Source organism: Hydractinia symbiolongicarpus, chromosome 5 (assembly GCF_029227915.1).
Source record: "Hydractinia symbiolongicarpus strain clone_291-10 chromosome 5, HSymV2.1, whole genome shotgun sequence".
NCBI classification, from domain to species: Eukaryota; Metazoa; Cnidaria; class Hydrozoa; order Anthoathecata; family Hydractiniidae; genus Hydractinia; species Hydractinia symbiolongicarpus.
The window spans coordinates 5,241,992-5,263,781 of record NC_079879.1 but is presented as its reverse complement, the minus strand read 5'-3'; the positions used below and the strand labels follow the sequence as shown (position 1 = coordinate 5,263,781).

Sequence of the window (21,790 nt, the reverse complement as noted above, 5' to 3'; positions counted from 1 at the left end):
AAGAAAACAGGTTAGCAGAGCTAGGAATACAAGGAAACTTGTTTATGTGTTAAGGTGTTTTAACTTTGTTAGTTTTGTTTTATCTTTTGTTAGCTCCGTCAACCAAGCACCGTGGTTTATACATATATGTTTTAAAATGTCGAAAAGAGAATAAATATTCCTTTTGTATACAAAAAATACATAAAACAATAAATAAATGAATGAACTACTGAACATTTTTTTAGCATCGTCACCTTGGATCAAAAAAACTTTCCGATGATTCACTCCAGTACGGAATGTAGGACGGATTGATGCGTGGAATTTTAGTTTCTTGTTTTGTGTTTTTCCGTATGTGATATGCTTCGAGTGATGGAGGAAAATCTTTATCTAACACGCTCAACGGTTCGTCACCGGTTGTGTTTTCTGCAAACTAAAAAGATGAAACATTTGCATCACAAGGATCCAAATTTTTTAAAAGTGATGCTAGCAACAAATTAGGTACCTGTTGATTTCCTTCCCCAAATTCGTCCAAGTACGTCTGAAAATCATCCGATTTTAATAATATACTTGCTATGACAATATCTTTACGACATAAATGTTTGACCTTATCTCGAATGGCGTCCATCATACCGACGTCATCACTGGGTTCCAGTCCCATAGAACTCAAGACACGTTCGACTTGCCTTCATAGAAAAAATAATTTAGTCAATCTGTTTTGTCACTAACGCGAAAGAAGAAATAAAAACACGGTTACCGTTTGATTCGTTCGTTTTTTTCGACCACGACCATATCTCGAAGGACGTTCACTACCTCTGTATCTTTGAAAGCAAGTCTTCCGATTGTAGCACAAGCTTCAACCCGCACTGCTGTCTTTTTACCGTAATGTAAGGCCCACAGAAGACAATTACGAACTGAAGAGGACTTTTTACCAATTCCCCGTTCCCTCTATACGGCTAATTCGCAATGCATTATGGTAGTTGTATTCTACAGTTTTCCCTCCCAGAAGCGAGAGTTTGTAAATAAATAACAGCATTCTTTTTATTGTGGCGATAATAACAAAAAGCCGTTATTGTTTGTGATAATTTTCAAATCTCCTCAAGAAAATCATTATCTCCCTTATCCAAAACCCGTGTTATTGATGTAAACATTTAAATATTGTTAGTTAGTGAGGTTTTAGGAGTGAAAGAAGTCGAAATGGAAGTAATAAATAAGGATACAGATTTAGATATAATTTTAAGCTCTACAGATCTTGGGCCTAGCTTTTCTCAAAGCTCTTGTGTGGTACCAAGACCTGTTTTTAAAGAATTAACAAATGCCGAGAGGGACGAAGAAGTGGAGGAAAGAACACACGAAGATATAAGTCAATGGTCAACTGATCTTGCAGCTATGCCTTCGATCACCCAGGAGAAAATTCACCAATATTTAGTTCTTGGAAATAGCTGTGATAGCAAGCCGAAGGGTGCTACAAAGCATAAAATTCTTGGATACCAACTATTCAAGGAGAGCTACGTGAAGAAAGTGAGAGTTAAAAGTAATGTTATGGCTGAAAAATTAACTTTTCTTGTGAAATGTTTTGTAGCTGCTTCCATGAAAAGAGAAAAATATTCTGTTTATGTCCACCTGTGTCAAAGAAGTGGTGATATTTTGTATGCGAAATGTTTATGTAAAGCTGGAGCAGGAGGATGCTGTAAGCATGTCGCAGCAGTTCTATTTCAATTGGTTGAATACAAACAGTTGGACTTAAAAATTGTCCCTGATGACAAGACATGCACAGATTTGTTACAAAAATGGCATGTACCTGGAGAAAGTGCAAATTCTGCACCAATAAAATTTTCTGCAATGGCATTCGAGAAAGCAGACCTTACGAAAGACACAAATGAAAGTCGCAAAAGACCGTTGGTCACAGGAAATAGAAAATTTTGTTCTACACCACTGTTTGCACATGAGCCCTCAACCGAAAAAGTCAAAAAATTAGCGACAGACTTATTTGAAATAGGGCAAGGAACTTCAATGGCATATTTATTACAAGGAAATGACTATAAACCATCATCATTTTATGACACATCTATAAAAGAATTTAATTTTGAACAGACAAACAGTGAAACAGTTGAATTACGTCCGACAGTTAATTTATTTTTGCAGGCTCTTGACTTTGAACCAGAAATAGCAGAGTTATCAGATGAGCAAAAGTCATTTGTAAACAATTTCATTCATGTCAATGCCGAACAAGTTCGAGACATAGAAAAATCCACATGTACTCAGTATAAATGTGATATGTGGTACACAGAAAGAAAGAAACGCATAACATCATCCAATTTTGGATCTATTATAAATAGAAGAAAAAATATACATCCAAAAAGCATATTACAAAAATGTCTAAATAAAAATAAAAACTTTACATCAGAGGCCTGCAAATGGGGCTTAGAAAATGAAGTTAATGCTCTAAACTGGTATCAAACCGAGAAAAATATTGAAGTCGAAAAATGTGGTTTCGTTATTAATCCAAAATGGCCGTGGTTAGGTGCAAGTCCTGATGGCGCAACAACTTTGAATGGGAATGCTCGATTGATTGAGGTGAAGTGCCCATATTCAAAAAAGGATTGCTCTATTTCTGACGCATGCAAAGATAAAAATTTTTTTTTACAAATATCGAATGGCAAGCCAAAACTCAAAGAAAGACATAATTATTTTCACCAATGTCAAGGTGTGATGGCAGTAACACAAGTCAATGAAATTGATTTTATTGTTTATACAAAAGTTGTAATCTAATATGACACGGGTATTTGGGTAACTTTTTTGAAAACATTTCGGCATTCTATTTTGTACTGTTTCTTTTGAAGCCCATATTGGAAGCATACGGAATTGTGAATGTAAAAAATCTGTCCATGTAATCAATATTCTGCTTATGTGACTTGTCGACATATTAAATCGAACAGCCATATCTTCTAACAAAAGTCCACATCGAATTCGAACCAGTATCATAAAGAATTCTTCTTCTGCGCTCAATGATCGTGATCGGCCTCGTTTTGTAGAGTTTATATTTTTTGTATTTTCAGTGTTAGTATTTGAACCCCAATATATTAGTTTATTTGCAGCTGGTTGTAAATATTCTAAAACTGCTTTGAATAATTTATAAGATTCGAATCCGGTATAAAACTTAAAGTGTGCTTCATTGTGTTTAAACCGGTCAATTGAAAATGCTATGTCACTTATAGTGGCTTGTTGTTTTTCAATAGTTTGATCAAGTTCCTTTTCATGAATTCTCATACAACTAATTTCGGCTCTCAATTTTTCCAACTCTTGTTTTAACTCTTCCTCCACAGATAATTCTGCAGCAATGTCATTTGTCGTAGCCCTCACAGGAGAAAATAGTTGCAATTTACAGTTTGTACTGTTGAGAGTTTTTCTTGGTTTGCTAGCTGTTGGTTTGATAGTTTTTGGGACTATTGTGGGAACATTGTTCATATATGTCTTCTTTCCACCAGTGAAATGAACAGAGCAAACTCTATGCGATGTAGAAGGTACAAAATCCTTTCTACTGATCATAAAAAGCCATTTCTTTCGAAGCTCTGAGTCTTTAGGAATGACATAAAAAGATAAGTCTGGATTCTTCTTTGAGTTGTTTTGACAGAGAGGTACACAGCAAGTTATCCCTCCTCCTTTACTTTTAGCTTGCAATAAAAAGCTTGAACTTGATGAAAAGTTTGAGCCAATGCTTGCAGGAGAGCCCAAGTTTTGAAAAAAACTGTTGTCTTGATTAGAATTTTGTATATCGCTTTGGTTTTGAGTAGAATTAAGGATGAAGTGTACTTGTTCGGCCATTTTTGTTACTACGAATGGTTTGTTTACGTTTTCGCGGAATACAACTACCATAATGCATTGCGAATTAGCCGTATAGAGGGAACGGGGAATTGAACCTAGAGCTGAACAAAAATATTAAATAAAAATACATATAGTTTAGTAGAACAAATTTTTCACGCTGTAAATTATGCGACGTGTTCGGAAAGTTGAATTGGCATGTTTTCTACCTAGTTGGCAGTTGGCAACATTGTTTGCTTGTGATATCAGTGGTGAAAATGTTTATTGGTTTAACAAGCTGTTAGTTATTTCGAAAGCAAGAAGTATGAAGTTTCAAAGATTAAAATATTTTAATGTTTTTGTATTTCTAATACACGAAGTAGGTTTAACAACCTCCTTGCATCTGCATACAAAAGACGTACCATTAATAGCGAATGCTTTAATTTTCCAGTTTCGATCTGAAGAAACCAGTTTAATAAGGGATTGAATAACTTCTTCATCATTTAATCGCATCACATTGACGGCCTGTCAAGACAAAAGGAACGCATTGTCAGGCGTACGTGAGACTATAAACTTTGTATACATACTATATGTCAATTCTTAAGTACCTTGACACATTCCAAGCATACTGCGTCATGTTTAGATTGCAAATTTGAGAGAATGGGTGGAAATAAATGAGGCGTAACGATACCGAATTGTGATATCTGAAAACAAAGAACGGATTCGTAGATTACCAAAACAAACAAACAAGAAAACAAACAAACAAGAAAACAAACAAACAAACAGTTTTTTGTTACATTCCCATTACCTGCTGTTAACTCATAAATAGATAAATTTAAACTCATCGTTCATATCTCCAGAAAACACTGAAGTAACCTTATTTGGTATGGACTTTTTGACCCTTGTAAGTATGAGTGTGGCATAAAGTGCCCGCGGGCTGTAACTTTTGTTCTGTTTGGTTTAAAGTGACGAAACTTGGCACAAAGAAGCATCAATATGTTGTGACTTAATTAATGACAAAATATTTTGGTTGACATGTCATCACAGGAAGTGATGACGTCATAATGAGACAATGGTTTGCGAAAATATGTCTTTTTTGGAAACTATCGTTTTTTATATCTTTTTTACAAATATTTGCAGTACTAGTCATTAAAAAACATAATATAAGAATGTAAGTCATTATTAGAAACATTTACAGGTGTTACCAAAGAATTTCTCTGGTGAGAAAATGGAAATCGATCAGAATTCAAATTTGTTTAAAAAAATCGATATTTGAGAACCTTGGTGTTAGTAGCTGTCATGGAATAAAATTTGGTATATCAATGCGCATTCATGTCAGTTAGTACTCAAACAAGTCAAATTGGATTGACATGTGACAAAATGACCTATGACGTCGCCATATTACGATAGATATAAAAAATAGGAGAATAGAAATATTCCGGTCAGTAAATTACCAATACTCCCGTCTGCAAATTATACAGTGTGTATGTCAATATTGTATGATGACTTTATGTCAGTATCACATGCATAATCACATATTCATAAACTGGTTAGTTTATAAAACATTTATTTTTAGCACTACAGCAATATGACCACCTGTTAATAAAGGACAAAGTGACATTGACACGACAATTTTTGTAAAAAAAAATTAGATTGTGCGAAAGACCTATAAAAGTTAGGAAACGTCCTAAAATTTCAAGGAATTTTATCCCGTAATTAAAAAGTAATGGGACTTTGAAAATGCCGCGGGCACATTATCCCCCCCCTCCCCCCCCCCCATACCAAATAGGGTTAAGGGAAGAAACTTTTGTAGAACTTCTTTTTGCGGAGCCCGGAGATAAAACCTGCGGAAGAAATTAAATTTTTGTTTTCGCAACATGCGGAAATTATTTCAGCGATTGGAAACTCTCGTAAATAATGCACAACTAATGTTTGCGATTGGAAGGCTTCTTTTATAAAAAATAAGTATCTGAATTTTGTATTTTTATTATTTTCCAAGAAAAGAGTTCTTTTTTAACAACCTTTAGAAATAGCATCAAAACCTAATATTAAGTAAAACACCTTATCGTCGTCAAGAATTTTCTCTAAAGAGTAGAACTTTGCGAAACTTAATGTTGCGAGTATAGTCGAAAACAGCAAAAAAAAAATTTGCAAAAAGAAGTTTCGCAAAAATATTTTCTTTTAAGGTATACCAACACTAGACTTTTAAACAACCATGAATATATCGTGTATATACTTTACCTTTTTTAAAGCTTCAATTTGTTTTATTTGGTCTTTACTTGTTAGATATTTGCACAAAGTATCGTGGACAAGCTGATAAACAAAGTGAATGATAGTCAAACATACGGCACTGAGACACAATAAAATATGTCAGGGTATTTGTCCGACTTAACGAATGTCCAAGATATTGAAGTCTCGATACCTTGGACTTTCTTAAGAAGTACGACTAATCAGGAGTTTATTTAATCCCTCCGTCCTGACTACATACACAATACATCTTAGAACTGAAGTCGCACCAAAATTATCCTATTTTGATAATTATTTTCTTTATATAGTAGAATCCCGGTAAATATGATCCTGAGAGGGGTGGGGGACAGGATATTAGTCCTAATAAAAATAGGGATCACAAAAAGACTATTGCAAAATTCAATTAGAAGAACAATTTTATCAATCATAACTTCACATTTCAAAGAAGAAAATAATTTCACTAAAATAAATTTCACGCACCTTTCCATTTGAGGTTTTACCTAAAGCATTAGCAGCTTCCGCTCTCACATCTGTATTCCAATCATTCCACATTAGAAAAGATAACTTGTTCGCAATATCCTACATGAAGTTGTTACGTGTCAATTTCAACCTCAAAAACGAAGAAATGATAAAAAACATTGAAACATTTACCCTGCGTAGTGTTCCATTTAATAGTGGAAACACCTTACACGCTGTCACTCTATCTTTCCAGCTGGTGCTGTTCAGCTGTTCCGCAAGCATGTACTGAATCGACTCCTAAAAATATTTTTTACTTCATTTAGGTTTGTGCCTATTGAATAGTGTACACATTGTCATTTCTGATTTTGTGTAAAAAAATCTAAAATCCGTTGAAAATATCGCAGGTGGCTGTTATGATGGCTACAACGCGGTGTTGTAGGGCATACATTTTATAACTTACTGTAAAACAACTAAGGTTTTTGATCAATTCAGAAGCTTTTTTTGATTTGACAACGTCACTGCCATTAATATGTGTCAACAATTCTCTAATCACACAATCATCGACATGTTCGTACTCCGCCAAACATTGTACAGCTAGCCATCTTTCTGTCGGTGCACCATGTTTGACAGAATTCATTAAAATTTCTGAAGCCTGGAACAGAATTTTGCGATTAAGAAGCCTTAAAAAAATTTTTGTGTGGATTTTTGCAATACGTTTTTTAAAATTTTAAAATCTTATAATTTATTCTTGCCATAGTGGACTTTCCTGAAACTCTTCCAAGAAAAAGTGTTGTTATCAAAAACATAAATTATATCACTGCACAAATAAATATAAAGAGCAAATGTTAAAAATTTGCGATTGGTTAATCGCAAATTTTGTTGGCCTACTTTTGCTGAAATATTTTTGTAAAAAGTGCAATTTTGAGAAACTTAATTTGGCGAATAGGGCCTAAAATCGCAAAAATAAGTAACATAAAAATTCTTATCTTAAGGTATCGAATCATAAAGCGTGCTGTCTACAGTTGCCTTTAATCATATTGTTAGTGATTTTTACAATGGAGAGGTGGAAAGTACAAACCTGTTGGTTTCCTCTATCGACACTGTACAAAGTTGCAGCAGCTGCCACACTAACATACTGACACGGATCACTTAGTTTGTTTTTTACTTCGTTCAGAATCGACGATTTAGATTCACTCGCCAATATTTCTTGCTGACTTTCTACAACATATAACTGTTATCAAGACATTGAAATTTCAAAGTGTTGAAAAAGTATAAAAGAGATACCTTCTTGATTGCGTAATAATGTTCCAGCTGTAGACACTGCAGCTAATCGAACATGATCGTTTATATTAGACATGGCTTTCAAGAGTTCTTCTATAGTGTAAGATTTTTTCTCAAGTAACCATTTTGAACGCCATTCATCAACTAAAAATGACAGATATTATTTTATATAATGCTTTCATCAAATGCCAGGAGATTTATTGAAACTTTTTTGAATTATTTAAGATTTTTCAAGACAATTATTACTGAAGAAAAAATATAGTTCAAGCTTCAAGAAAATTCAATTTTAAGGAATTCATTCTAAAAGAACTGTTGAGGTTAACATTATTATTAACAAAGAACAATCAACTATACCAATTTTTAACAGAGGTCTGTTATTTTTTTCTTCAATCGATTCCTTCAAATTAATACATGTGGCTTCTGCTTTGCTGACTTCAGTTTCAAGATGTGTAACTTTCATGTTAACTTCGTTTGCCTAAGAAGCAGTAATCATGAAATAATGTGAACAAGCATGAAATTCCTATTAAATATAAAAAAACTTACATCTACGGGGACGGGAAAAGTTTTCCATTTCTTCATTCCTTTTATTAATCTGTGTGTTTTTGTGTTTGCTGACTGATTTTTCATATCTCTTTCATTTGACCACTCTAATGGAGAACATGGATAGATGTTCTGCAAAACATTACGAACTTTGCCTTGTTCTCCTCCGTGTTTAAAATTTAAAAAATATTCCTGGTCCACATCATTATCTGTTGAGTCACTACAGTTCTGCTCCACACTTTCTGTTATTGCCGTCTTTGCACTTTTATTCACTTCCAAATCATGTAAAAAGAGTTTAAGCTTATCATGATGTTGACTGGGAGTAAGCTTTTTTATGATCATATCTGCTGTACTTTTATTTAGCTTGGCTAAAACATGCTCTTCCCAGCTGTGTGATTTTATTTTTTCTTTATCGTCATTATATGGTATCGTTGATTTTGTGCTTGAAAATGGTAGATGCAGGGCAGACGTTTTGGGTTCTAAATTTTGAAATTGATCTATGCTATTTGTGATACCAAGTACAAACTCACTGTTTGGTCCACTTCCAGTTGAGCCAACTTTCTCAATTTTTTTCTTACACATTGAATGATTTTTTTTCCTCTGACAAAAAGGTTTCTTTGCTTGCTTTTTAATACCAATCTCACTATATATTTTATTCAAAGGGTTCTTGTTATATGATATTAAATGTGGACTTCTTTCAATGACAACATCTTCAGCAAATGATAAACCTCTGCTGATTTGCTTAACAAGCCTTCGAGATACAGTTTGTTCTGACTTATCTTGAATAACTTCGGGTAATAGCAGTTTATTTTCTTGTGTACTCAAGCTTTTTGGTGTTGCTATTGATTTGATTTTATTAGAGAGAGTTTTTTCCGGAATTAAATTGTACAAATGATCGGATGACTCAACAGCTTGGAAACTTTCTGTCAAACTATTTGTGATTGGAACAATGTTCATACTATATTCTGATCTTTTCTTTGGCATACTTGATTCTAAACAAAATTTATATATGCAAACCATTCATAGACACTGTATTGACAGATATAAACCAAAACAGAAAGCTGAGACAACAAACACTGTGGAAATATCATGATAACTGATAACTAGTGTGAAATCAAAAAGTGCCTAATTTATAAAAATAGTGTCATGCAGCCATTATAATAACTCTTACAGTTGGAGTGGAGAGTTTATTTTCTCTCATATTTATCTTGTTATCATTCGTAGTTGTGTGGAGATTTTGAGTTTGCTTTCAAAAATATAGTTTAACGATGGTCATTTTGTGTCCTTTTTTAAAAAAACATAACTGAAAGAATCTAAAGCCACTTGCAATGACATTTTGACTTATAGAAGTAACTTTTATAAGTATATGTTAGGTGGGGTCCAAATTGAACAGATAATAAGTATGTGTCACAATTGGAACCAATCCTTGTATACTGTACAAAGTTTCTTATATTAGGTCAATACACTAGTCATTTTCCTAAACCACTTTAGAATGGGGGGAGGGCAGCACAAAACAAAACAAAATAGATGACAACAAAAAGCAGCTGGGGCCAAGACTTCCTGTCCACGCTGACTATACTCAAGGAGGTAAACAAACATGGTATCCCCAGCTGCATACTACATATATAAATATACTGAAGCATATATTTGTTATAACTTCATGTAAGCCATCTCACATATACAAGGCTGTAAAATTGTTAAAATTATGGGCAACAACTGAAGTTCAGAGAGAACCTCTTAAATAGGGATGGAAATGTCATTTCAGGAAAAAAACACAATAATTTGTTAACTGACCAACATTGATTTATGAAAGTAATTTAGATGTTAATTGAACATTTGATATACAATTCCTATCCTGACATGCAAGAGGTCAAATTGACTATTAACCCTAATTTATAGATTTTTAGAAATATAAGGGTAAAAATGCAATGGGATTGATTTTTAACAACTATTATCAGCAGACTTGACCAATTTTAACGTCAGATCCTTGTGGTCCTTGTTTTAGCCTGTGTATTTTTTGCCTCTGCATATGTGTGCACATGTGTTTTGTTTTTGATGCAAAATTAAAACATTATGTCGTGCCACAACTCATCTATATGCACAAGGTTGGCCAGCAATAATATGCATATTTTGATATTATTTAAGGCTAAAACATAGCATACAAAGGCTGTAAAAAATACTCTATACTTTTCCACATGTATTTTTATGTCCCTTTTTAAAAATCATTGTTAAAGTAATTTTTTTTATAAATAGGAAAACTATTTATCTCTTTTCCACGTTCAATATGGTAATTGTAGTGAATAATATCTGCCTTCCTTTTTCTGTTTGAAAAATATGATATTTGTATATGTGAATTTCTAATTTTGGTCATAATGCCCACTTTGCAAGTGGTGCAAGTGTGAGGTCATAATCATCTATAAAAACTGAGAACCCCTCAATAAAACATAATAATAATCCTAGAGAATATTGTATTGTGAAACAAAATATACACATCACCCTTTGCATTTGAAAATGTAACTTGTATATTTGGGTTATGGGATTTTTTTGGGATGTCAGACAATCAAAATAATTGATGACAGTTGGTGCAGATATATGTGCTGTCTTATAATCACAATAAAAGATTATCATTCCGAATGTTTGTCCAAGGCAAAAATAGTAACAGCATAAAGCACTAATTGTATGAGACACTCACAACAACATGTATGGGTTAACCAAAGCTATAGGATGGAAATTGGGTTGATGGCACACTGTGTGGATGTTGCAGGGAGTTGTCAGGTAGTGTGCAAAACCCTAATTGTGTTTATTTATTAGCCCAAAATGAGCATTAATTTAAGCCATGGCTCCTTGAAATAATGGCCAGGGTGTATTCCTCAAAATTATTAAAGCTAGGCAAGTAAAATATGCACATCCATCCATCTATCCCTAGCTACATCTTTTTCACGCCACTCATCCCACATATTTTAGGTGTGTTTCACATTACATTTCCATGCGTAGAGATGCACTTTACTTCACTTTTCATATTAAACATAAAGATAGACATCTGTTGAAATAATATCAAGACACAATTTTTATAAATCTATTTTTCCATGTAAAATATCAAAATCTCCAATTAAAAGCAAAAGATAGAAAACGACACTGCCACCTCTGGCTGCCATTTATTTACACTCGGGTCACTAGAGTAAATAGCAAAGTGGACACTTTCTCGTACATATTGAACACTATGCTTGCGGCTATTTTCTGAGAAATGGAGAACTTTGTTTTGCTGTTTTTTATTTACATCATTGGTTTTAGCTAATATAGCTAGCTAGCTCGCTATTTTGTTGTCACTTGTACAGTAAGTAAAGTGTATTCTTTATACTAAAGTTACAGCTGAGTACACACAGACATTCGTAACAAGAATAGAGCAGACGTTACAGTTTTTACGTATGGCTCTTTTTGTCAAGTTAGCTATGTGTGTAAGCTAGGTTAAATAAAAAAAATAAGTGTTAAAAACTGCTCTATAACTGCTGATGACATACATAACATTATTTTTAGCAAATTTATCCCCAAGCAAGACAGTAAAGTAGAAACGCAAATATTTTGAAAGTTTAAGTTAAATAGAGCTTTTTGAATGTTTACAATTTTCTCAGCAAGTCCTTAGCTAGCTTTAGCAATTGCCATGGCGGGCAAAAAGATAGCAGGTGCTACGTTAAGTGTGGTCCTACAAAGTATGTTATTATTACAACTTTATATGAATATATGTCAATCAGAAGTTATCCATCTGCACTTAATAATGGTTTAAAGCCTAAAAATAGTTCCAAAAAGAAATGGGGTGGAAAAGACCTTTTTTCAGCAAGCTCCTGCATCTTTCTGCCTGCCACGCAGTTCTTTTAGAGCCTAAAGGGCTTGCCACGGAGAATGTTAAAAAGGTCTATGACGAACATGTTAAAAAAGAGGGTGCCAACTTGCAGAAAACGCCTGTGGCCATATAAAAGGCCACTGTCGAAAATATGTTTGGTTAGCATCATTTCCAATTACAAAAGTGAGTTGGTCAGTCAGATAAAAATTTTTCCCGAAAAATTACAAAAATACTATATTTCACAGCCATATTTTGTTATTCGTTTTAAATGTACGCCAGATGTATTTTTAGCGTCCGTTTCAAATTCGATTTTTGGCAGTCAATGCCGTTCCCATGGTTTTCACTTGTTTTGCGGTGTAAATGCAAAGCAGGAAAATATAGCACTGAGAAGTCCGAAACAATAATCGGAAGTAACAACCATAATTTGGAGGACTGCTGAAAAGGTAAATGGTGGATTTTGTTGCGTGTCGAATATTGTTCGTGGATTGTTTGGTTTTACTGACTCCCTGACTCGACTGTAAGTGGGTCGGGTGACGGTAACCAATTATATTTTTGAGGGTGGCCTAAGAGTGCAAGCAACTTCTTGTATAAAATTTGAGCTTTACATCCAATAAAGCCACAAAACTCGCACAAAATATTCCGGAATTGCACCAGCAATTTCTTTGACTCAGCAACAAAAACAACAACTTTAATAGTATTTGGAACTGTTTTTTATGTTAAGATATCTTTTTACAGTACTGTACCTTCCACTTAGAAAAAAGTAATTGAAAACGCAAGCTTTTGTTGTTTACAGTTTGACTCAGCAAGCAGTTTTTATATAGAAAGCTGGTAAAAACGTTCCCTATCACTACACTATTTGCAACGTTGATCATCATAACCCCATGAGTAGACACACAAAGGACAAGCTAAAACACCTCTATACTGGTCAAAGTTGTAAAATGGGCCAGGTTTCTGACAGGAACCTGGATTTATGCAATGATGAAACATGGATGAAACATGTTGTGACATACAAGTAAGAAGAAAGTAATACAAAAAGAAAAACAAGGAAAAACAATAAGTACGCTTTTCAACCTTGATATCAAAAGAACTTTATATACCCTGTGATCGAGGGACTATATGGCAAGCGAAAAAAATAATCCTGCATCATACCAATATTTGCACAATATGTGCAAGAAGCCTCTTTTTTGCTATCCCGGAAATGACGTCAAACTGGGTTTAAAAAAAATTACCACCAAATAATGGTTTTCAACGAGCAAAACACAAGAAAATGTGGCTTTATATTTGCTTTATTATTTTAAATTTCACTTATATAATGTTAATTTGCTAATTTTCAACATAGTATAAATAGGATAAGATTAACTTTTTCGGTCAGAGAAGAGTGGTCGGAGAAGGTTGTTACGACAACCATATTTCTCTATGTATTTTCGCAGCACGCACGCAGTTAATAGTTTTTGTTGCAAAGGAAAAATCATAATAATTTGTCTCGCTATAAAAAATATTTGAATAAATTTGTTCTCTTGTTTTGAATTTTTTTAAATAACCAGCTGTCAAGGCGAAAAGATTAAAATACTTGGATGCTCAAAAACTTGTTTTTAAAAATATTTCTTGTGCTGTGCTGTTTTGAAAGTTATACAAAATATACTTGTGATGTTTTGAAAGTTATACAGCAAGTTATATTTGCACTGTTTTAAAATTTACACAGCAAGTTATTTTTCTCCTATTTAATAATAAAAAAAAGAAAAATTAATTTTGATAAAAAATGTTAGTGTTCTTTAATGGTTTTTTGTACAGTCTTTAAGAAAATCTAAATTTAAGTGCAGAATCTTTTTATAGACTATATAGCTTAGTTGACTAACGGAGGATAGTGTTACGACAAGCGTATTCTACCTTGTTTTTATTATTTTTCCTGAATGGTTATCATCAGAAAGTCTTGTACTATTACATTTTAGATAGCATAATTTCAAACATATATAATAAGCATAACGAAGGAGGGTGTTAAACAATAATAATCTGTCTTACACTTGTGTTATAACTATTTTAGCGAAAGTAACTAATTTTGGTTATAAATCACATAAAAATTTAAACTTTCGTTTAACCACATAACTATTTTTATGATTACAAAATTCGTGCATCGCGCGTTTTAGTTTCATTGCAACAAATTACCATGAACAAAGAATCAACTACAAGTAGCCTTAACAACAGTGGTCCTAAAGTAACATTTTTGATTCACTTTGTTTAACATAACTGTAGATTACCAACCAACAAAATATAACATCGTAATTATGGTAGTGAGACATGTGTAGTGAAGCAGGAAGATCTTGACCGTTTAGAAAGGAATGATATGAGAATGGTTAGGTGGATGTGTAACGCCAGTCTGAGAGACAGAAAGAGTTCAGATGAGCTAAGGAGCAGGCTAAGTATCCGTAGAATTAAAAATGTTATCCAGATAAGAAGATTGAATTGGCTGGGGCACTTGGAAAGAATGGAGGAGGATAATTGGGTAAGAAAGTGTAGAGACTTAATTGTTCTTGGCGCAAATCCCAGAGGCAGACCGAGAAAGACTTGGCAGGAGGTTATAAGGATAGACTTGATACAGAGGAAGTTTAGTTTAGATCTAACACAGTCTAGATCAGATTGGAAGAGGGTCATTAATATACCCCGTCCAACCCATGCTAGCATGGAAAACGGACGTTAATGATGATGATGATGATGATGATGATGATGATGATGATGAGGACGACGACGACGAAGACGACGACGACGACGACGATCTTCTAAGCCCATTATATTTTCACGAGATGAGATGAGACAATGTTTGTTTTTTCAAAAAAATTTTCTTTAAAACTTTTTGCTTAATGTTATTTATTATTTGTTTTCGAGAAAATTAGGGTCAGTCGGGCTCGTAGAACAACTATTTAAATTGGAGTTGCCTAACAAATATCAATTTTGGTGTGGGTTTATTTGCCAAATGGTCAAATATTTTAGATTTAGCATATATATATTTAACTTGTATTTGTATATATTGACAAAATTTACTCCATCTGCCAAGATCCCTCACCCTCATTAGTTTGGTGTTTTTAGTGATGTTAAATCTGTGTTGTTATATTTATATCAGCATATAAAGATAGGAAAGCTAAAATTTGCTTTTGCAAAAAAGATTTCATTTCATCAGACAGAACTCTATTTTCAATATTTTATCTATGCTGAGAAAACAGAGAACTATATAATTATAATATCAATAAACCGGACAGCCCTGATGCCCACTGCATGTTTTTAAATTTTCAAGGAAAACATTTTACCATTCTGTACACCGTTAAGTAGACTTCTCAAAGTAATTTGAACATGAAAGCAGGTAGTGAGGAGTTCACTTCCATATTAAGAAGTACCAGAACGTTTAAAGGCAATTTTTTATGCAGTTCGAAAAGAGGATATATGGTAGTTACCGCTGTTTCTATCAAATTTTAATTTGTGAATGTTGTACCTACCTGATGCATCTCTGTATGTTAATTACCCATTATTTCTAGATTATATTAAACAATATATTTTGTCATGTGCAAACCATTATGAGCAACCAAAAAGTAGATCTAAAAGTTGTATTGCTTGGGAAAGAATATGGTGGTAAAACCAGTTTAGTGGAACGGTTTATCCACATGAGGTTTAATGCTAGTATACCATACCAAAATGTGAGTAGCTTTTTTTGGTATTAAAATTTCATAATTTTTTGGTGTTTCAAAACGGCTAACTTCTCTCCTGAACATTTCTAAATTTATTTCTGTAATTTTTGTCACAAAAAGCTGGTGTTAAAGTTTTCAGTAACAAGCAACTTAATGGGATGACAAATCTTATTTTTTTTTTCAAAAAAAAAGATATACATTATTTTTTTTATACTACAGACTATTGGGGCTGCGTTTGGTGCAAAGGCTATGATTGTTGATGGAAAATCAATTACACTTGGAATATGGGTCAGTAAATTCGTTTAACTATTTACAATTTTTACAATGTAGAAAAATATCGTCATAAAAAAATCTACAAAACATGTCATTTTTATTACATCTGTCTCATCAATAAACAATTTTGTAAAAAAATTCAAATTAAATTCACAATGTTTTTCTTTTACTATTTCTTATGCACAGGACACAGCAGGATCAGAGCGCTATGAAGCCATGAGTAGGATATACTACAGAGGTGCTAAAGCTGCTATCGTTTGTTATGGTAAACCATCAACTCCTCAATGTTATTGTGTACTGTGCAGTTACTTGTTGAACTTATCTTTGATTTAATGCTGACTTAGTGTCCTACGCATAATGTGACCCCTCTTTCCCTTAGTACTTACTGGGTGGTTGAATAATTTCAAATTTTCCCTGTGTGCCTCCCTCCATTATATATCACATGTGGATCTAGGCATACAGGGAAAAATTATATCTATAAGAAAAAAGGACCCTGTTTTGAAGTAACAATATTTTTTGCCCCTGTACACCACACACCACTGTTTTGACATGGGGATCAAGTGTGGTATAAGTGCCAACCGGAAATTTCAACCCAGACATAAAAAATTGCAAGACAAGTAGTCACAAGGTTTAATTAATGAATTAAATAATATTCTGTTATTTCAAAAGATTTTTTTTGCCTTTTATTTTATTTTGCTCCAAAATACAACCGGAAAGTGCATCAAATAACGTTTTTTAACCTGACGATGCAATCCTTCACTGGTGGGAAGGTGGTGAGCGCCCGTTAGACATGGATGGCAAAGTCTGCATAATTGCACTTACAAGTAATACGGGGAATATATTGGCATTATTCCATTTAAAAATATTTTATTTCTTAGAAAATTATTTTAGTTCAGAAATTTTAGGGTAAAAAGCAAAATCAGTCTAAACAAAGTATATTATTGTTTGTGTATCATGATATTTTTTCCCAAAACACCTTCAAATATATTTTCTTTATATATCAATTATTCAAAAAAAGAAGCAAAGTCAACCCTAATTAATTAAAAAAATCTTTTGTATTTCCAGATTTAACTGATGATACAAGTTGGGATCGTGCAAGATTTTGGGTACAGGAGGTTCATGGACATGAAGAGGTGATTAAAATTTGAAATATTTATCAACAAACTCTGGGTTGTGCACAGTCTTTAACACAGTGTTTATAACATTCTAAGCCTTCTTATAAATGTGTCATGTTTTTTTGAAGGAATGTAAAATATATTTATGTGGAACGAAACGAGATTTGTTGGAGAATAAAGAGAGGCCTATTGACTATCATGACACTACTGATTATGCTGATACAATCAATGCGAAATTATTTGAAACATCGAGCAAAACTGGCGAAAATATTGGTAAGCATTGCATTAACAAATGGACTGAATTGCTTGAAAACTTAAACTTTTTTTTTTTTTTTTTTTTTGTTAAAGAAAGCCTATACACGATTTTAGGAGACAACTACTATCTTTCAAAATGTATACAAAATTATAAAAAAGAAATTACAAATGAACAGAGCACGCCTAAAAATTTTGAGAAAATTTAAAGAAACATCAAGGCTGAACACTAAAAGTATTCTTTTACGATGAAAATTATAAAAATAAATATATATATTTGGGGTTCAAAATGCTAAGGTTTTTTTTCAAACTAGCGTGACTCGACTCTTTTTTGTGTTTTTTTTTTAAAAAAAATAATACATACAACATGCTACATTCTTCCGTTTGTGCTTGTTATTCTATTTTTGCTGACCCACTGATTTTATTTTAGATGAATTGTTTCACCAAATAGCGACAGATTATTTAGCAAGTGGACATCATAGCGGTAACAAATATTAATTTTAAGGGTGTATAAATTTATATGAATATTTTGATATTGGTTTATATATATATAAATTGTATCAATGTGGGTGCAAGTTGAACACATCATGCGAATTAATTCAAATTTCTATATTTTGTTTGTTCTGTAAAATAAGGAGCAAAAAATATATGAAATATTCAAAAAGTGATGATCAGCTGCAGCTACTTTAAAGGAAGAAACTTTCGCTGAAAGAAAGTTTCGCGGTTCGGAAGAACCGCGAAAATTTTGTATTTCGCGGAAAAAAAACTTTCGCGGACCGATATTGAAGTATTAAAGGGGAATTAAGCCCAATTTTTTTTCTTCGGAAATATCTTTTACAAACCCTACTTATTTTAATGGTATACTAGTTGTTAGCCCGTGGAAAAATCCACGGGTTCGCCCGTCCTTTTTATACCGCATTGCGTGCGTCTCACTACTTGCGCAGCTAAGCTACCATTTTGCGTGACAGACAGACAGACAGACGTATACGGGTAATTTAATATAGATAAAAAAAAATTGAAATTCTTTGAATTTACATCCTTTTTCTAGCATGAAAGTTGACAATAGTAATCACCATGTTAAAATCAACACAATATCTGCGATGGAGATCTATGGCGTATTTTACGCTCATTTCAATTTTTTATCTTTTGATCTTTTTTAAAGTTGTTTACACAATGGGAACAAACGCAACAGCGTATTTTTGATGTTATCTTTCTACCAAAAACGATGCCTACTTGTAAAGCTTATGGTTGTAGAAATAGTACTGGGAAAGGAGAGGTGAAGAAGTCTTTTTTATGATTCCTCGACCAAACAGTAACGAAGAAAAGTTGCGTTGTTTGAGATGGATAAACACCATAGGTCGCTTTTCCGTTGTTGTTGTTATTGTTTGCTAACTGGTGTACCTCATTTCCATACAACGGAATCAAGTTTATGTTATAGTGTAAACCAGAATAAAATCGTAATGCACAAGGATTTTGAAATTTTATGTTTGTCGTTCAATAAATTGAAAAACTCTTGGCAACACTTCAATATTCTATTTCTGAAATAGGAGAGCCAGAGCAGGAGCTTGTATTTTCCATATCTCGCTGCTTCCGCTCAGCGCAAGCTTATGCTTCTTCAGCGTAAGATACGTCACGATATATCGGTCTCCAGAATTAGCCGTGGCCTCAGAAGTTTTATATTGCGCTTACCGTTCGTTCATAGAAGAGGTAACTTTTATATTAAATCAATCCAAATAATATTTATTTTTCAAAGTTTTGACCAGAATTTGGGAAACGAACATAATGTTAACCGAAAAAATTAAGTTTGAGGCTTAATTCCCCTTTAAAAAACAATATAAAACAAAGGATATGAATGTTGTAATTATTTTATCACAAAAAAAATACTATATAATATTCTTAGTCTATGATTATAATGTCTTCGCAATCTTCTCGTTGACAAAAATTACAAAAATTATAGTTCTGCTTCTGCATCACTTTTGTTATAGTTTCTAAGCCTTTTTTCTCAACGTCATTTCTATAAACTCAGCTAATTAAAAAAATAAATAAATAAGACAACGATCCTTGTTTTTTGCTTTTACTGAGTAGTTAAATACAATTAACATAAAAAGCCTTCACTGGGAACTAAATTTACAAAAAAATTCGCGGGGAAAAACTTTCGCGGAAAGGCCCCCCAAAACCGCGAAACTTTCTTCCAGCGAAAGTTTCTTTCTTTGAAGTAATTATTTGTTTACACTCTTACGTTTTGACTTGTTAATGTAAGTTTTGATGATTTCTTATAGTACTCCATGATCCTAATAACATCCAGTTGTCTGCGTCACCTACCAGTGCACAACCTTGGCATAAAAGAGCGACCAGTATGTGTTGCGGTAGCTAGTAACCATCAAGTGATTGTTGTTTTTGATCTGGATAAAACAATTTGATGTTTCAGTTGCATCAAGTCATGATGGTTTTAAATTTTATTGTTTTTTACTCTGCGCACGATATTGTTATCATCTGTCGCCAGACGTACATGGCGAGCACCAGTTATCAAAAATTATGTCACTCTGTTTAGTTTTTTTTGTTTATGTTATAAAGTTCAAATTCAATTTTTTTTTTTTTTGAATGCTACATGCTCTTTTTTAGAAAATGTTTAAAGTCATGATGTCAAAACTCTTAAAATATTATTCCACAGTGCGTGATTCTTACAAAACATAGCTCAGAAAGTCTCTTTATGTTCTAACAAACTTTCCATATAAAAACATATTCTTCAATAAACGTCGCATGTACGGTGTTTACTGATAGCTGAGGTCTGTTAGAGAGCGTCCTTACTGGAGGGCGTTATTTACGAGAAGGCGTTCTTTATTAGAGGGCGTCATTTGTCAGGGATTAGCATTTACTACAGCAAGGTTGCCATGCTTCACTCATGAGGATGAAAAGTCTCCTCCAAAATCTTTAAAAAATTTTTATCAACTTTTTCCTCAAATCTCAAGGATTGTCTCACGTTTATATTTATAAAATACATAAAAATTCTACAGAAATAGTTTTTTTTTCACTCGTAACGTTACCTGAAATCTATGAATCTATTTTTACGAAAATACCGTCATCTCAAAAAGGGTTGAAAATTGTCATCAAAAGTTCACAAATCTCCTTAAATCTTACTCTATATAAAGAGTGGCAATTCGCATTAACTATGTTGTTTAAATTATAATTTAAATAGTTGAGCAAGTTCTTGTATTAAAAAGATGTGTAGTATATCGTACCCTTTATATTCCTATTTTGAAGATATGATTTTTTTTTTTCAAATAAATTTTATAATATTTATAGTATAAATCGACAAAAGTACGTTTGTTTCCAAAATGATTTTTATTTTCTGTATATCCCTCGGTATTAAAGTGTTAACATAATAGATATTAAAGTAATTTAAAAATATCTAACCCCAAAATATGGAAATTTTTGTTTCTTTTATTCCTATTCGGTCCAGAAGGGGCGGAGGTTTCCAACCACCAACCCCCACCCTTTCCCCCCTTTAGGTTTTGTTTTTAAAAACTCTTTTTCGCTCGGTTGCATGATTATAATACTTTTATTAATTTTATTATTTCTCTATAATAGACCTTCATGCCAAATTTTTAGGTCCCATACCTCTCTGAGCTGTGGATATTGGCTATTACTCGGAACTACCTTGTAAATTAGTCAATTTGAACTAATATATCGAAAGCTATTGAGGGCAGGGGGGAGCGGAATCCGTCCCCCCGGTTATAATATGTTCGAAAAACCCCGGACCGAATAGCGTTAAGCACTTAAAACAGGTTCTGTGACTTATTAAGGAAGAAAACTTTGTGCGTGTTTTTATGCTCTAGAAGAAATGAGGTACTTGTGTTTTTGAATGCGTATGTCATTGTTCATACATCATAAAAGTTAACATTTTAAAACTCTACTTGAATAAATTTTCGTTTTTTAAGTACATATCCTATATTTTATATCCTGCTACCACATCGTGTGTACGCCGCACCACCAGGCAGGGGGAGGTCGAGTTGTTTTTAAGTGTACGTTTACGGTGGAGTGTGTCGGTTTAGTAGTTTTTCTTTTGTGTCGTGGAACAAAAAAAAAAAGATTTTTTCATCTTCCAGCGTACCTTATCGGCCCTTTTTACGCCGGCGTTCTTGATAGGTGGTGTAAACAGGGCCAAAATATGGATTTCTTTCAAAAAGCAGCATTATTTTCTAAACCCTTAATTTTGTTTATTGGTCAACCTATTACAGTTTTTCCTATGACAAGCATTTTTAAGGTCTATGAAATTTTTTTTACAAACAGTTCTTTTGATCAGCATTATTACGAATCACCTCGATATTCTAAAA

General features: G+C 33.1%; 2 protein-coding genes across 2 annotated transcripts; one reads left to right on the top strand and one right to left on the bottom strand.

The window, feature by feature from the left end:
• Positions 1 to 139: 139 nt before the first annotated feature.
• Positions 140 to 9,499, bottom strand: LOC130644344 (HEAT repeat-containing protein 4-like). Its single transcript, XM_057449905.1, has 14 exons — positions 8,308 to 9,499; positions 8,119 to 8,239; positions 7,768 to 7,908; positions 7,562 to 7,701; positions 6,944 to 7,135; positions 6,676 to 6,780; positions 6,505 to 6,603; positions 6,019 to 6,090; positions 4,386 to 4,481; positions 4,200 to 4,302; positions 3,893 to 3,902; positions 734 to 913; positions 482 to 662; positions 140 to 409 (listed from the first exon to the last, which is right to left on the bottom strand). Exons 1-14 carry the CDS (start codon positions 9,322 to 9,324, stop codon positions 230 to 232), a joined length of 2,637 nt encoding a protein of 878 aa, XP_057305888.1. The 5' UTR covers positions 9,325 to 9,499; the 3' UTR covers positions 140 to 229.
• A 6,138-nt stretch (positions 9,500 to 15,637) lies between these two features.
• LOC130644340 (ras-related protein Rab-24-like) lies at positions 15,638 to 20,885 on the top strand. Its single transcript, XM_057449901.1, has 7 exons — positions 15,638 to 15,825; positions 16,036 to 16,104; positions 16,276 to 16,354; positions 17,155 to 17,222; positions 17,333 to 17,477; positions 17,887 to 17,940; positions 19,736 to 20,885. Exons 1-7 carry the CDS (start codon positions 15,706 to 15,708, stop codon positions 19,828 to 19,830), a joined length of 630 nt encoding a protein of 209 aa, XP_057305884.1. The 5' UTR covers positions 15,638 to 15,705; the 3' UTR covers positions 19,831 to 20,885.
• The last annotated feature ends 905 nt before the right edge of the window (positions 20,886 to 21,790 follow it).